Source organism: Lissotriton vulgaris, chromosome 4_1 (genome assembly GCF_964263255.1).
Source record: "Lissotriton vulgaris chromosome 4_1, aLisVul1.2, whole genome shotgun sequence".
Classification (NCBI taxonomy): Eukaryota; Metazoa; Chordata; class Amphibia; order Caudata; family Salamandridae; genus Lissotriton; species Lissotriton vulgaris.
Window position 1 is genome coordinate 916,594,818 of NC_141691.1, and position 14,867 is coordinate 916,609,684.

The window sequence follows — 14,867 nt, forward strand, 5'->3', positions numbered from 1 at the left end:
TCAGTGTAGGTGGTGTATACCTCAGTGCGGCTCTCCCTTTACGCCCCAACCCTTAAGGATAGCGCTACTATGCCCCAGCAGCCCAAGGCGGCCCTGTACCTTGTCCAGCCACGTCCCTCCTGGGCCGAGGCGGGAGTCATCGTGTTGCCAGCTAGGGTCTGGCTGCCTGTCTGTTCCTCGTTCCGACTCTGCTTCCTGGAACGATCCTTCGGATCCGTCCTTCTCCGCACACGCTGGTCCGGCGTCGTCCCACGTCAGAACAGAGAAAGTCTTGACGAGTGTCTCTTCTTCCTCCCAGGATCCACGAGACGGTCCTAACGAACACTGTCCAGTCCTGGCGTCTTCCGCTTTGAAGGGCTGTTCGACATGTGATTCCGTCACATGGCTGGCTTCCTCGGAACATTTAAAGGCATAGTTGTCCTCGGGCTGTAAACACAGAAGGGAGGGGGCGATATGAGGCAGAAAGCGTTCCGTCGAACAGTCCAGTGACTGCACATCCCCACAAACAGTTATTTCTGTTTGTTCAGTTTTCAACCGGGTAGTTAGAGAGGAGCTCGGGGGGTGTAGAGGTGAAAGGCACTTCAGCTCGGCTGGCCTTGCCTTACCATACCTCATCCAAGCTTGCTGGCTTGCTGGTTCCACTCACTGATTCCCCCTTGTCACTTAGGCGTATTTATCGCTATTATCCACCATTGCCCAATTGGCGTAATTACTTCTAAATTGCTTACAAATTTGTTCAGCTCGCCTTGTCTGTAGCTCACCACGTCTTGTTCCCTTGTCCCACTACGTCCTGCATCCCCCTGCTCACAACCCCCGCACGTCCCAGCACTCCACCGCACCCCCGTCCACAGCCGTAGCTGGGGGTGAAGGATGAAGGGCGGAGGCAAGGATAAGGGGAGAGGGGGGCTTGTTACCGATGCACTCCGGTCAGCAGAGAGTCCCGACCTGCGTCGCGCTGCAGTACACCACTGCCCCCCTCGCAATCCGCTGTGTGCAGTCCGCCGTCGTCGCTACGGTCTTGCAGCCCACCACCAGCTATCGCCTGCCTCCTGGACGCCAAGCCTCTGGGGATGCTAGTAGCGCGGGGGAGCAGAAGCAAGAGCAGGGGCCGCGAGGCGTCTCCTTTGGCTCCCTCGTCCTCGATCAGCTGCTGCGGCGGTCGCGGAAACACAGAATGGATTCTCTCCTCACCGTGAGAGCGGGTTGAATCTGTGTTTTTATAGAAATGCCTGGATATAATCTCTAGTGCCTTCAACTTTGGATTTCCTCCATCTATGCTGTCCTTCAACTCATTGAGCATCTGCATAATTATGCATTGCTCTCTTTGTTCTTTTCTGATGTTTCTCTTTCTCTCGGGCAGCCTTTCCCCCCACATATTCATGGGTTCATATTTCTCAAAATGTTTTGTCTCAGAGCTACCGTATTTTGAAAACCGTAATGCACCTTCCTTTTCATTGAACTTGCTCCAGCAATGAAGCCATGAACATGTATGTATTCCCAATTCAGTTGCCAAATAATGTGCATGCGTACCCTCAGGAGGTACCTCTTCACCTTCGTGTGTCGGAATTACAACATCCCCCTTCACAAATCTCTTAATTTCCTTAAAAACTTTCATGATTCTGGCTAAATCGCGAAACAAACCATTGAAATTCAATATTTCGATTCTGTTCCGTAAGCGTCAGATCCTTTTTACTCCAGTCTGGTCACAGTTGTTATTTTATTGAAGGTCTGTTAAATACCAATGCACCATGGACATAAACACTGACCTATCGCAGCACGGCACACTTATGTTACCAACCATTCCCATTGCAAAAGTACCCCAACCAACCAATCTCAGTGCAAAACACTGACATTTAACCTCACTCCTCACAGCTACTTGCACTCCTTTACAATTTCTCTCGTACTAATACACATCAACAAACTTTTCAAACGACAAAAATAAATATATATCCTTTCTTGTTTGCTTATTTAAAGAAAATAGTATTTCAGCCACACAAAAGAATTCCACAATCGCAGGTGAAATCTTGACCGGCATGAAATCACCCTAAACGATACAGCTACGCCATTTTGCTCAAGCAGGTGCTACTAGTATCAATCAATATTAAATAACCAAACAGATTATTAGTATTTCTATCTCATTTGTGTAGGTGATGGTATCTCACACTCTACACCACAAACCTGCAAACAAGAAATACCATTCGACGATGGCTGACTCAAGTGGCTTCTCCACTTGGCTCATGTCTCTTATCCTGGAATCTTACACTATGACGAGTCTGAAACTCTTCATTCTCTTTACATAGAAACACCCTCGTTCATCAAACCATTTAGTCCCAAGTCAATAATACAACCTTACACACAATTGCAATAGATGATGCATCACCCTTTTAATGCTTACGCCTCCAAAACAGCAACTTCCTTAAAAGCTGCACCCTGTCAGTTCCTCCTACTTCGGCATTGGATTTTCAAGTTTTGAGTATATTAATTCTAATTTGGGTAATTGTTTACAGCTCTTTTGATCAAGGAGAAACCATATCTCTTTTACCAGAAAACTGTTGACGCAGATTGGGGCCAAAATTAAACAATGTTTCACCATTTCAATTACCCTCATATACAAGGTTAAGCCCTGTCTCCGTGCCAGTCTGTTCTTCTTCTTGGGGCGACAGATCTTAGCCAGCATAATGATTCAAAGAGATGTTTCAGATTCACAAACAAACTGGCAATTAAATTCCCAGTTCAGGTCAATGAAGAGAGTTTAAGATGAGTTTTAAAAACGTTATTCTCATTAGGAGAGTAATAATTGTCTTTTTATTCTTTTTTCACTATTCATATTACTCAGTAAAGTTTTAGTAAGTTTAAGAAATCTCATAAAAAGGTTTGGTTAAAACTCGGCAGAGTCTCAATCAATCGAGTAGATGATCATACAGTGGCATTAGCAGTGTGTTAAAATCAAGCTTAAAAAAATGAAGTTAGGATGAAGAGAAGCAGCATGAGCCACAACTGTCAAAAGGTAGGTAAGGAGTGAAATAAAAGCATTGGGGGGGGGGGGGGCATGGAAATAGGGCATCAAAGGGATGGGCAAAAAGGTATTGAAAAGCATGGCAACTAATCAGTAACACACACTAATATGAAAGGACATGAATACATATTCCTGACATTGTCTGGTTTCTTCCCCTCGGAACAGCTCTCCTCTCGTGAGCAGGTTCCGTTCTTACTTTCCTACGAAAATACATGTGGATTGCAAAGCCTTATCACAAGTTAGCTACATACATTCTGAAGTTCTGGAAACATAAGCCTCAGTTACCTTAGGCATCAATCACAGGTTGGACTTCTGAAATAATTGTTTCACTGTGTACACAAAAAACTATGCTGATGAAAAGAAACTTTCTTTGAACGCGCTCACCTTCCTGCCGAGACGCCGTGAGGGGAACGGCTGCCTCTGGGCCACTTCTTCAAGGTCCCTCGCTGCATTAGCAGCCACAGCGCCGTGAGGGGAACGGCTTGTTGGTTGACCACAGCCCCGTGAGGGGAACAGCATCGCGGCTCCACTACCGCCGCCTACAACTCCCAGGTAACCTTACGGGAGCAACGTCACCACCGCGCCGGCGCCAGCCCTCAAAGCGCGCCCGCACCCAGGCATTGCGGGACGCGCTCACCTTCCTGCCGAGACGCCGTGAGGGGAACGGCTGCCTCTGGGCCACTTCTTCAAGGTCCCTCGCTGCATTAGCAGCCACAGCGCCGTGAGGGGAACGGCTTGTTGGTTGACCACAGCCCCGTGAGGGGAACAGCATCGCGGCTCCACTACCGCCGCCTACAACTCCCAGGTAACCTTACGCGAGCAACGTCACCACCGCGCCGGCGCCAGCCCTCAAAGCGCGCACGCACCCACGCATCGCGGGACGCGCGCGGGCTGCGCCGGGCTAAGCCCGGGCAAAGGGCGGGCCCTCTGTGGCCCTCCGAGGACCGAGGAGCCGGGCCGGGGCCATACCATTTTTGCCCCTTGTTCCATCTTACGAGCAGCTTCTTATTATGTGAGTGAGAACCTGTTATTTAATCATATTACTTCTCGTATTCAGCTAGCATTCAACTATCAGCCACTATGACTACTAAAGTGGTTACTATGGACAATTTCCTTATAAAGAAGGTTGCGCAAATTAACAGTAACAGGAGGGCTTCGCTGGGTCTGGAATACTCACCTGCCATCACTATTGCATCAGAACCCCCAGTTACTGGTTCTGATAACTCTGTGGCTAAGGAACACCCGGTCCCTGCAGGCAAAGTAACTATTGTAACAGCTATGGTCCATGCAGGCCAGTATGACGAAATCACTTGCGCTCCAGTTCCCACAGCATTGGCCATATCATCTACAGGTTTAAATGATCTTGCAACTAAAGAATCCCCTAGAAAATTTAAGAAAGCCCGAGTGAGACGGAGGGGGAAGCAAAGTAAGGCAAGTTATAAAATTACACAAGGAGGGGGGAGTGTGCCTGAAACTGCACCTCCACTTCTTCAGTTGAGATCTTCAAACCTGGGAGGAGTGGGGGATGCTACTTCACAGAGTCGACTCACAGATTCGGTGATGCTCATTGATTTTTCACAATCAGGGATCACAGACAATACTGATAATTTACCCCTTGATCCCATTATAATGAGTAAGCATCTTTTGTCTAGCACTCCAACTAGCTCATCTTTACTAGACTCATCTACAGGGAATGATAATGGAAGGTTATTAGGATCACCAAAAATGCCCATTGAGGCATCTTCCAGGTCCTCTATCTCACCCCTCACTATAAGAACAAGTAAAAAAAGGGGGGGTGAGCCATTGTGTAATCGACCACAGAAGATAAGGAAAGGGGTAGTTCAGACCCCACAATCACAAACTGGCCAAACTTTATTAGGCGAAGAGGCCCTGCTGGCCAAAATTCTAGAATTAATCAGGGGTGTGATGCAACCGATTTTGGATAAGACCGACTTGATGTCCACACACTTGGACATCATAGAGAAAAAGGTTGAATAGAATTCCCTCCTTTTACATGACCTAATAAAAGGCCCGGGAAAAGCTAAGACAAATCCCGTAGTTAAGACTAACCCTCCTGTAAAAACTAAAGCTGTAGCGCCACCTATAACACCAGCTCCTATAACTTCAGTAATTAAGACACCAGCACCCGTGTTAAAAAAGAAACTAGTGCAAGAAAAGGGAAGAGTGGATAGCCCAACGATTTTGCCATCAACTCCCACACTGCAACAGCCTGCAATTCAGCTGGCGGCCCCAGTAACTAAAGAACAAATTCAAAAACCTGGGGGATCTCAAAATCAGGGAGGTAGAAAAGACCCTTTAACAACTAATCCGAAAAATAAGAATCCACCAACCACTGCCCTAGGAAAAACGAGCCACACTATAGACTTACCCCCAGATTCTGCCCCTTTCGTTATTGTAATGGCAGGGGTCCCAGAACTACCTGCAGGTAAATGGGAAGATCACGTTGCCTTAAGGAATAAGGTCACATTCTGGCTCCGAGACAACAGACCGCTGCCTGCATCCATCAATGGAGAAATCCTAAGTGTAAGGCGTGCCCATTGGGTGGGAGTCAGACCTAAGGATAGAAGGGGTGATGTAATAGTCATCAATTTTAAGGATTATAGGGCCGTGAGGCACATTGGAGATTGGTTCGATGCCAGTAGCAGCGATGCCATCTCCACACATCTTTTATCCTACTTCTACCCCTATGCACCACCAAAAGATTATAACAAACAGGGTTGGAATAGGCAGCTATTTAAGAAAACATCATACCGACAACGGGGTTTTAGAAAAGTGGGACCATGGGATATGCCCGGTTCAATGGGGCCACCACCTTTGATGGGTTATCCTGTTTATGTAAATGCTCAGGACCCCTATATTCACACGCAAAGGTCGGAGGAGCTCTATCCCAGATACCAGGTATCAGATTATCAATACCCCCCTATAAATAGCCCATACCCACCATACCCCGAGTCCAATCTCCTGCAAGGGAGACCATGGAACAACAGTGAGTTCCACCCATCCATGTATAATCTACCTATCCAAAATCGTTTCCAGATTTTTAATGGTCTGGACGGGGTAGATTGACAACAAGCTCAGACATCTCAAGAAATTCTGGTTGGGAATAAGTTTCTTCCTCCAGCTTTTCACCCCTCTATCGAGGAGATAGCTCCCCTTAAAAGCACTGAGATTTTTAGCGGCCTTCCCCAGAATCAGCCAATCTTACAAAAGGCCCCTAACACTGACAGTTTGTTACCATGTAACAGTAATACCCTGGAACAGATGCAATCCCCCATAGTTGATAATAGTAACAGGGGTGGGGAACAGGTAGGAGAAGGCCTGACCCAGAAAGAGAATGATCTATGTGCACTGTTGTTTTGGAATATAGCAGGGTTTAGGCAAAAAATCACAAATCCAGCCTGGGATTCAGTAATAAACGGTCAGGATATAGTGGCCTTGCAAGAAACTTGGATACAGGATTCAATCCATGTAAGTGGCTATAGAACCTTCTTTACACCAGCGGTTGGAGGTCATTTTGGAAGAGCTAAGGGTGGGCTGACAACGCTTGTTTCAAACCAACTCAAAATTAAACAAGCTCACTGCCATTTAAATTCCTGTTATTTCCAAATCATAACTTTACGGAATTATAAAGGAGCTGTGGTGTTAATTATTAATTTCTATAATAATGTCCCGAGAGATGATATTTTGGTTGTAATGAAGCCGCTTAAAAATGAAATTCAGTTAGAGGTAGACAGAAATGAAAGGGAGCTAATAATCATATGGGGGGGGGGGGATTTTAATTGTCCATTATGTACTAAAAGGAATCAGGGCCTCTGTGGCCTAATGACAGAGAGAGACATGCACTTGACACATTTTGATCATACCCTGATGGGGGATTTACTTAATGAATTATTATTCATGTTTGATTTGGGGTTCGCCAATGAATCTGCCTTAGAACCCACACCCTTCGTTCCGACTTTTGTTGGTAGAGGCTCATCGACAACTATTGATTTTATTATTACCTCCAGAAACCTTAATCATAGACTCTTGGGGGTTACGAATATCCAACTACCCATAAGTGACCACCTTCCACAATCTCTTAAGGTAGCAGATTTGTTCCCAGACCCATCGACGGCCGCGCCTCTAGTAGAGACAGCGGTTGATGTTGTCCTTGGGAGACAAAACGGGTACACACTTAAATGGAGTAAAGTAATCCCCACAACCTTTTTTGAGAAACTCTGGGAGGAGTGCTCAAATAGTTTTAGGATTTGCCTAAGTGACAACTCCACCAACGATCAAATTATTGAGCACTTTGGAACAATAGCTGCAAACATAAAAAGTAGCCTAAGGGTGGAGGTAAAACGTAAAGGCAAGGGGCCCAAGAGCTGGTTTAACACTGCATGTACAAGGGCTTTGAAAAATCTAAAACCGGCAGTACACAGATGCCCCAGGGATAAAAATGAAATAAGAGAGTGTAGGAATACATATACTCAGGCCCTGAAAGTAAGGAAAACCGCATTGAATAAGGAGGCATTAGATTCCCTTTGTGAGGCCTCGCAATCTAAAGATTCCGCTGCATTTTGGAAAGCAATTAACACCCCTTTCCCCTATGAAACCCACACGGCGCGAATCGAGATTGCAATAGATGAAGACAAATGGGTAGACCATTTTTCAAATCTTTATACGGCACAGGAAGATATCCATGGTGGGGGTCTTAACTCTAGCCTGGATGCCCAACAGAGTTACAACCTGGTTACGACAATTGATGAAGTGCTTTTAGCCTTGGGAACTACTAAATGCGGTAAGGCTGCCGGACCAGATGGGATTCCGGCAGACCTATTTAAAGCTAATACTGAAATCTGGGGGCCAATGTTAGTACAACTTTTTAATGCAGCTCTTTCACTGGGTCTGAAAGAATCGTGGTTCACCTCAGTCATTGTCCCGATCTACAAGAAGGGGGATAGGAACAGCTGTGCTTGCTACAGACCAATCTCCCTTCTTGATTCCTCAGTAAAAATCTTAGGACGCGTTGTGTTGGCAAGACTCCAAAGCTGGGCAGAGGAAAATGATATTATTAGTGATTTGCAATTTGGTTTTCAAAAAGGGATTGGTACAATTGAGCAAGGGTTAAACCTAATGCTTTTGCAGCATAAATACATAAGGATAAAATCTGAACGCTTGTATTTTACTTTTGTCGACCTTTCCTCAGCGTTCGACTGTGTATCACACTCTAAATTGTGGGATTTAATGAAAGGTTTGGGAGTGGACAATAATATTATTTGCTTTTTGAGGGAACTCTACAGCGGAGCCACAGCCTCTGTTCGTTACGGCAGGGGAGGAGAATGCTCCAGACAATTTAGTGTAGGCCGCGGAGTGCGGCAAGGTTGCGTATTGGCACCTTTTTTATTCCTTCTTTATATTAATGGGCTCGAGCGTCACCTGCTGCAGGAGTGTAGGGATATGCCCAGGGTGGGGAGGAGGGAAATCCCTGCGCTCATGTATGCGGATGACGCAGTACTCATGGCACGCACTCCTCGTGCTCTGCAAAAACTAGTAGTTAGCTTTGAGAAATTTATGTTGAACCTGGACCTACTAGTAAACTGTAGCAAGACCTACACAATGAATTGTGGCATAAAACCAGGCAAACTAATGAAACATATTTTCTTAAACAATGTGCCGCTGGATAACACCCCAACCTTTTCTTATTTGGGCATTTTATTCCATGAGTCAGGTTCCTGGACAAGCGCTATTAAGGCTAGAACTCTTTTATTTATGAAAACGATCATGGCCTTACAGAATTTTGTTAGAAAACTGGGCAGGAAGCCGATAAAAGAAATGTTAACCATCTATAAAGCTACATGCTTGTCTGTGGCTATGTATGGCTCAGGTCTGTGGGGATATGCAAATGTTGATCAAATCCAGCGGGTAGAGAACAAATTTCTGAGGGGAGTTCTAGCAGTTCCACAGTGTGCGGCCACATTTAATTGTCACGCTGAACTTGGCCAACTTTACATAACGGACATTATCAGAATTCAACCTATCCTATTGTGGCACAGGATATGGACTACCAACGAATGCGTTATGAACCGGGCCCTGCTACGTGACACCCTCAGTCTGGACCATGCGGACAGAATGGAATGGCTGGGTTACGTAAAGCACTTTCTGACCGAGATTGGACTACATTCATACTTCTCGGACCCAACCTCAATGGATACTATTCCTAGGAAGACACTAAAAACTATCTGCCTGGACCACCTGCTGGATAAGAGGAAGAGAGTGGAAATTTTGAAATCTACAGTACTCTCACCTTCCTACCCTCTGTGAGACTAACACTGTACAGCCATATTTATCCCTGCCCATGACTAACTATGATCGGTTTCTTTTAACTCGTTTTAGATTTTGTATATTTTTTAGATTAGTGTCTTTTCCATGCATGAACTCATGGAATCATATTTTGCCCACCTGTTTGTGTGATGGTACGTCACAACAATCTGATATTCACATCCTTTTTTTCTGCAAATTTTATACTGCTATACGTAGGAAAATCATAGTCCCTTTTTTAAAAAATATGAATTTAACCAGATGTCGCCCAGCTTTTTTAGAAGTACAGAAAATGGACACGATTTTAACTGTTACTGTGATTTTAAATTATTTAATAAGTGTTTTTAAACTTAGGAAACAAATTCAAACTGAAATATCTTAAACTCCCTATCGATCTACCTCACTGTACTACTAATCATGAGAAGTAATGATTGTAATTGTTGTAATCATTGTATTTTTGTTTTATGTCTGTTACTTTTATGGTTATTTGCTTTTTAACCGAATAAAGTTTATTGAACTGAACTGAACTGAACTTTCTCTGAAAAAATACTGTTTAGTAATGCATTTCTTTAATACAAACAAGAAACATTGTTTTGAAAGTGCAACTATTCTGTTCAGTCATTAGGTGAAATGGGGTGAGAATCAGAAGTTTTTTTTATCATTATAAGCAATATGTTGCTTAGTAAAGTAGTACATTTGCTTAAAACTGGAACATTCTGTAGTTATGACTAACATTTCTAAGCACACCACATTAATGTCAGACTTCTAAATTATTTCTGCATAGTTCAACTATATTAGGTTCACTTTTAGTTAAACAAAGCTAGCTTGCTTAGCATTTCTATGGCCTATCTACCTTGCTATGACTGCCCTATTGCAGTTTGGACATTTTAAATGCATGTTATTTCAGCTTTGAAGCTTACGTTATTCATTGCATATTTTAACTGTTAATCTAAATAATTTGTATTTTAATTATTCGATCTTATCAAAAGCATGCAAAGAATTTGTGGCGAATAGAACTAGGCCAGATCACTTCAAAAACCAGATGACTTAAATCTATGATTTCTAAGAAAACTAATTAGAAATCTTAGACACAATCCTCTAGGGGTTCAATGGTCGATTATACGGATGCTTGACAGTAGGTTTGTGAATTGGGCCTTCCACTGGTGGCAGATTTTCTTGGAATACTGCTTGACTCGTTTTTCACCTGATTGTAGTAGATGCTGAGTCCCTGTACTGCCATACTCTATCACTTTTGCTGAGAAGCTGCTGGTGTTGCTGCAACCCGTAAAGTTCACAATATCCTGACATTGCAAAATCATTAAACTGTCGTTCAGGGGATTAATGTTCTCGTTGCTATTACACTGGATGTATAAAACATGACCTTAAAGTTTGTTTTAGGGGGAAAAAAAGAAATGCAGAGGAACTTGTTTTTTTTTTTTAAAGTTCGGGACAGCACATTTGGAATGATATCTCCACAGAGAACAATGGTGAGCTTAGTCTTAAAAATGTCTGGTAGCTCTTTACATTTCTTTTTCCTCAATAATCTGCATTCCATCTAGATGTAAACTGTTTAGTACATGGATATCCAGTGAACAGTTGTGACCTCATGTTTCATGCAAAGTTTCTAATCTACAATCAAGAGACTCCTCGTGAGTTGTTGTTTGTGCTCTGTAAGGCCATACTGTTATATTCATAATGTAGTTACAATACATAGTATTACACTGTAGTTACCTTCACTATGCAATTAATGTTAACAAAGTTTACATTGTTCTTTTTACCAGTGTAACTGTGAGGTTTGTTAGCTTCAACTATGTGCTGCCACTTATGCTACCATATTCAGTTGTTGTTTTACCACATTAGTTCTTGGCATGCCTCTGTAAGTGCCACCTGTGCTACGTCAAGCCACATCTCACTGCTCAATCACATAAAAGCATTGTTCTCAAGACAACAGCACACAAACTTAGGACTCAAATGGACAGCTTTATTCTTTAAAGAGGTTTCAGGAAGCTTGTATGTTCACCACCCACATGAATATTTCGAAGCCCCTTTGCTTTGTTTATATGTTGAGGATGGCGATGGCATGAGCCACTGCGTCTACAGTAGACATGTTAATGCCAGGGCTTAGTAATCCGCAATCTTAAACCTCTGTTAAGCGAAATAGTTCACTACCGAGTTGGCAGATGAGTTGCAGGAAGCTTAAAAAATGCTTGACCTTGGTGGCACTAGCAGAGAAATGATCTGGAGCTACAAAAACAACAAGCATTTGCAATGCAATAGGTTTCACATGTATTAGAGTCTGAGCTATTGGCAATGCAATAGCTTAAACACTCTCAAATGGGAGACCTATTGCATTGCAAACTACTAAAGCCCATGCGGCGCTTTCACCTTCATGGAGGCTGCGTCCCTTCCTTTAGACAATCCGCATCTAAAGAAAGGGGTTTGGCCGACATTAAAGTGAAACCGGGGAATGGGGCGCTTTGACGAAAAAAAGCATCAGTTTTGTTCTTTTAAAAGTGCCCATGCCTCGCTTTCACTTTTTTTTTTATTGCAGCCGCGCACCTTTCTTTAGGCGTGGCTTGTCTAAAGAAAGTGGCACTCCTACATGAATGTGAAAGCGACACACTAGCGCTTGTAAACAATATAGCAGCAGCTATACTTAAAGCGGACTGCGCTGCTAAAAAAAGAAAGAAACACAGCCACTCTAGTTAAAGCGGACCGCCATTAGTAATTATAATTAAAATAAAAGTGGGTGGCTTGCTGCGACGTAGTGGGTGGTATAGGGGCAAATCATTACAGAAAATAATGCTCGCAGCCAAGAAAAATCAGGCCGTGTAACAAGACAAGTAAAAGGTCCATTCGTTATGGGAGGTAACAAATGGAAACAAGACAGTACCAAGGAGGAACTAACCAGGCTAATAATGACTCGGAAGCCAGCGCTTATGAAGGACGATGACCCAAACCAATTAAAAATATGAATGGAGAGTGGACGGGGCTTCAAAGCCATACTCCAATACTGCATGCCTTGCAGCAGCACATGCCCAGCCCAGGCTCTACCTAAAAACTGCTCAGCCCAGTAGTTCAGCAGTGCTGCTGCCCGTACCTGGAAAAAATAGCATGGGGATGTGGCTCCTGCTGATATACTGCATGTTCCAGGGAGTGCTGGAGCATTTGCCGGTAGTGATCAGGCTGGAGGCAGTCGACACTTTAACTACAATTAGCAGTACTCCATACAGCTGGAATGTTTACTGTTTTGACTATGCATAATACCTAGGCTGATACAGAGTGTGTGGCTAAAAGGGTGGTGTCTGAAAGCAGCTATGGCAGAAAAAATTTAACTATAGCCATTTTATCTGGGTTGCGATGACATTTTGGTAAATACAGTCCATACGATTCCCAGCATTTTGTCAGTATACACCACCCCAATTCCTCTCTTGCTCTCACCCTTTGACTTGCACTTTGAGGGTAGGGAGTATCTAGATAGGCAGTACGTTTGTTATTGTGTGTCTCCAGCAATGCAAAAGAAGAGAGCGAGAGCAAATTAAGGTCGTAGAGATTAACAAAACTGTCTCCTCAGGTTAATGATAGTTTGGTCCTGCTTCCTCCTATCAGTAGAAAGGGAGTATGTAGAGTTTCATTGGATTGGAAGACAAAAGGCACCCATTGCTGGAGCTGCTTGTGGCAGCTTATAGTGGTAAGATGTTTCTGCTCCCACAATGTATTGCAGAAAAAAATCACTGGGTTTTATCTATGCTCATTGTCATAAAGGTGTTACCAAAATAAAATTAATGATGTCACCCAACAGGAGGTACACCTCACCGTTACAAAGCAACACCCGATACTATGATTGTCTAAATAAATGTTTTTAAAGAAAGCACATGATTTTGTCCTGTCTTTTACACACTATATTGTTGTTGCAATACATAGGTGCAGTGGTGCAGTCTCTTCAGCTATTTTTATTGCAGCAGGGAAATCTCAAGAATAAAGTGCTTAACAAAGATTTGTATTGTAATCGGATTTTAAGTGTTAGGATGATGTCCACATCTTTTGGACATTTATTTACATCAACGCATTTAAATTGTACTTGTAGAACAGACTTCATGGAAAGGAATGCCAAGGGATGAGCCAGTAAACTGCTTCTTCTCCTCATTGATTAAGGAAGATTTCAATTAGTTTTCAAGCCATAAATCTAATGAAGACGTATTAAAGACCTCTGCAGACTTCATTGCAGCTGAGGCCCTAATTAAAAGTTAGCCAATGTGCAGTTTAATTATCTACAATTCACTCTGCATTACTCTTGGACTTTGCTCAAAATAAGGCCTTACCTGTTTGCTATTCATTTATAAATTATATCAGAATTGACTGCCTTGCTATTACCTATATTGAGCTCAATATAAATTGCGAGTTGTCTCCAAGGTGTGTTTTAAAAAATATTTTTTTTTAGGTGCATTCAGATTTTACAGTGTCCTGATTTTGTTTTTCTAGTTTAGAACAAATTGGTGAAGATGTCGTACATGCTCCCTCATCTGCACAATGGATGGCAAGTAGATCAGGCCATCCTTTCAGAAGAAGATCGTGTTTTGGTTATCCGCTTTGGCCATGACTGGGATCCAACGTGCATGAAAATGGATGAAGTTTTGTATAGTATAGCGGAGAAGGTATGTGTACTTGGTGACGACGCATGCTTTTTTCATGTGTTTAGCACTTTATTTTAAGGTTATGTCAATTTATAAAAAATAAAGGCAATTGTATACTGATATGTATATTTCCCCAGGAGGGATACTTTTTGTAATTTTGTCTTATGTGCTAGTGGCTCATTGAGGCTGCAGTCGGATCTAAAAACGAAATTGAAGGTTTTGCTTTGAACTTCTTCTTTTATTTAGTTACTACTCGCATTTTGTTTTATACTCCTGTTCACATGCCCGAGTATTGCAGCTGTTTGTCACCAACTTGTTTTCAACAATAGTTCTAATTGAATAATAGTAACCTGTGCATCAGTTTCCTATAACTAACTGTAGTGTGCCCGTCTCTAGTGCAATATCTGTGTACAGATTTGCTGGAGATTCCATTATTTCTGATGAACTTTGTATGATTTCTCCACAGAAGACTCATCCTGAGTCTTTTGGCAGGTGATTGGCATGTTTTTTGGTGAGGTCTTCACTAGCGCAACCCTCCGATCTCCTCGAAATGTGGTCTACTTAAAATGTGATGCCATTTAACATGGATCATGCAATTTCCTTTGTCCAGGCTATGTAGCGATGTTGGTGGCAGCTATCCGGTGTACCCTGGCGTGAGGAAGCTAGCATTACAAAGAAAAAGAAAGGAAAGGGTGTTATGTATTGTGTGGGTAATATAGATGGGAAGGTGATAAAAAAAGAAACTTAGTAGCCCGCTCTACATTGTTTTGTGATAGTTAATTTTGATGTTGCCTCAATCTGTTTTGGGCCTTGATCTGTTGCGGATACTTGACCCGCCCACACAAGTGAAGTACCATTTTTCTCAGAAGACTTTGGGGAATGCGGGTTGGTGGAAT

General features: G+C 43.1%; 1 protein-coding gene across 2 annotated transcripts in view; it reads left to right on the forward strand.

Annotated features, from left to right (window-relative positions):
- TXNL4A (thioredoxin like 4A) overlaps window positions 1-14,867 on the forward strand; it is an 87,289-nt gene that overhangs the window by 33,425 nt on the left and 38,997 nt on the right. For both annotated transcript variants that reach the window (XM_086965194.1, XM_086965195.1), the window contains one exon: window positions 13,820-13,992. In XM_086965194.1, the coding sequence (XP_086821320.1) occupies window positions 13,840-13,992 (153 nt within the window). In that variant the 5' untranslated portion in view covers window positions 13,820-13,839. The remainder of the gene's footprint in view (window positions 1-13,819; window positions 13,993-14,867) is intronic.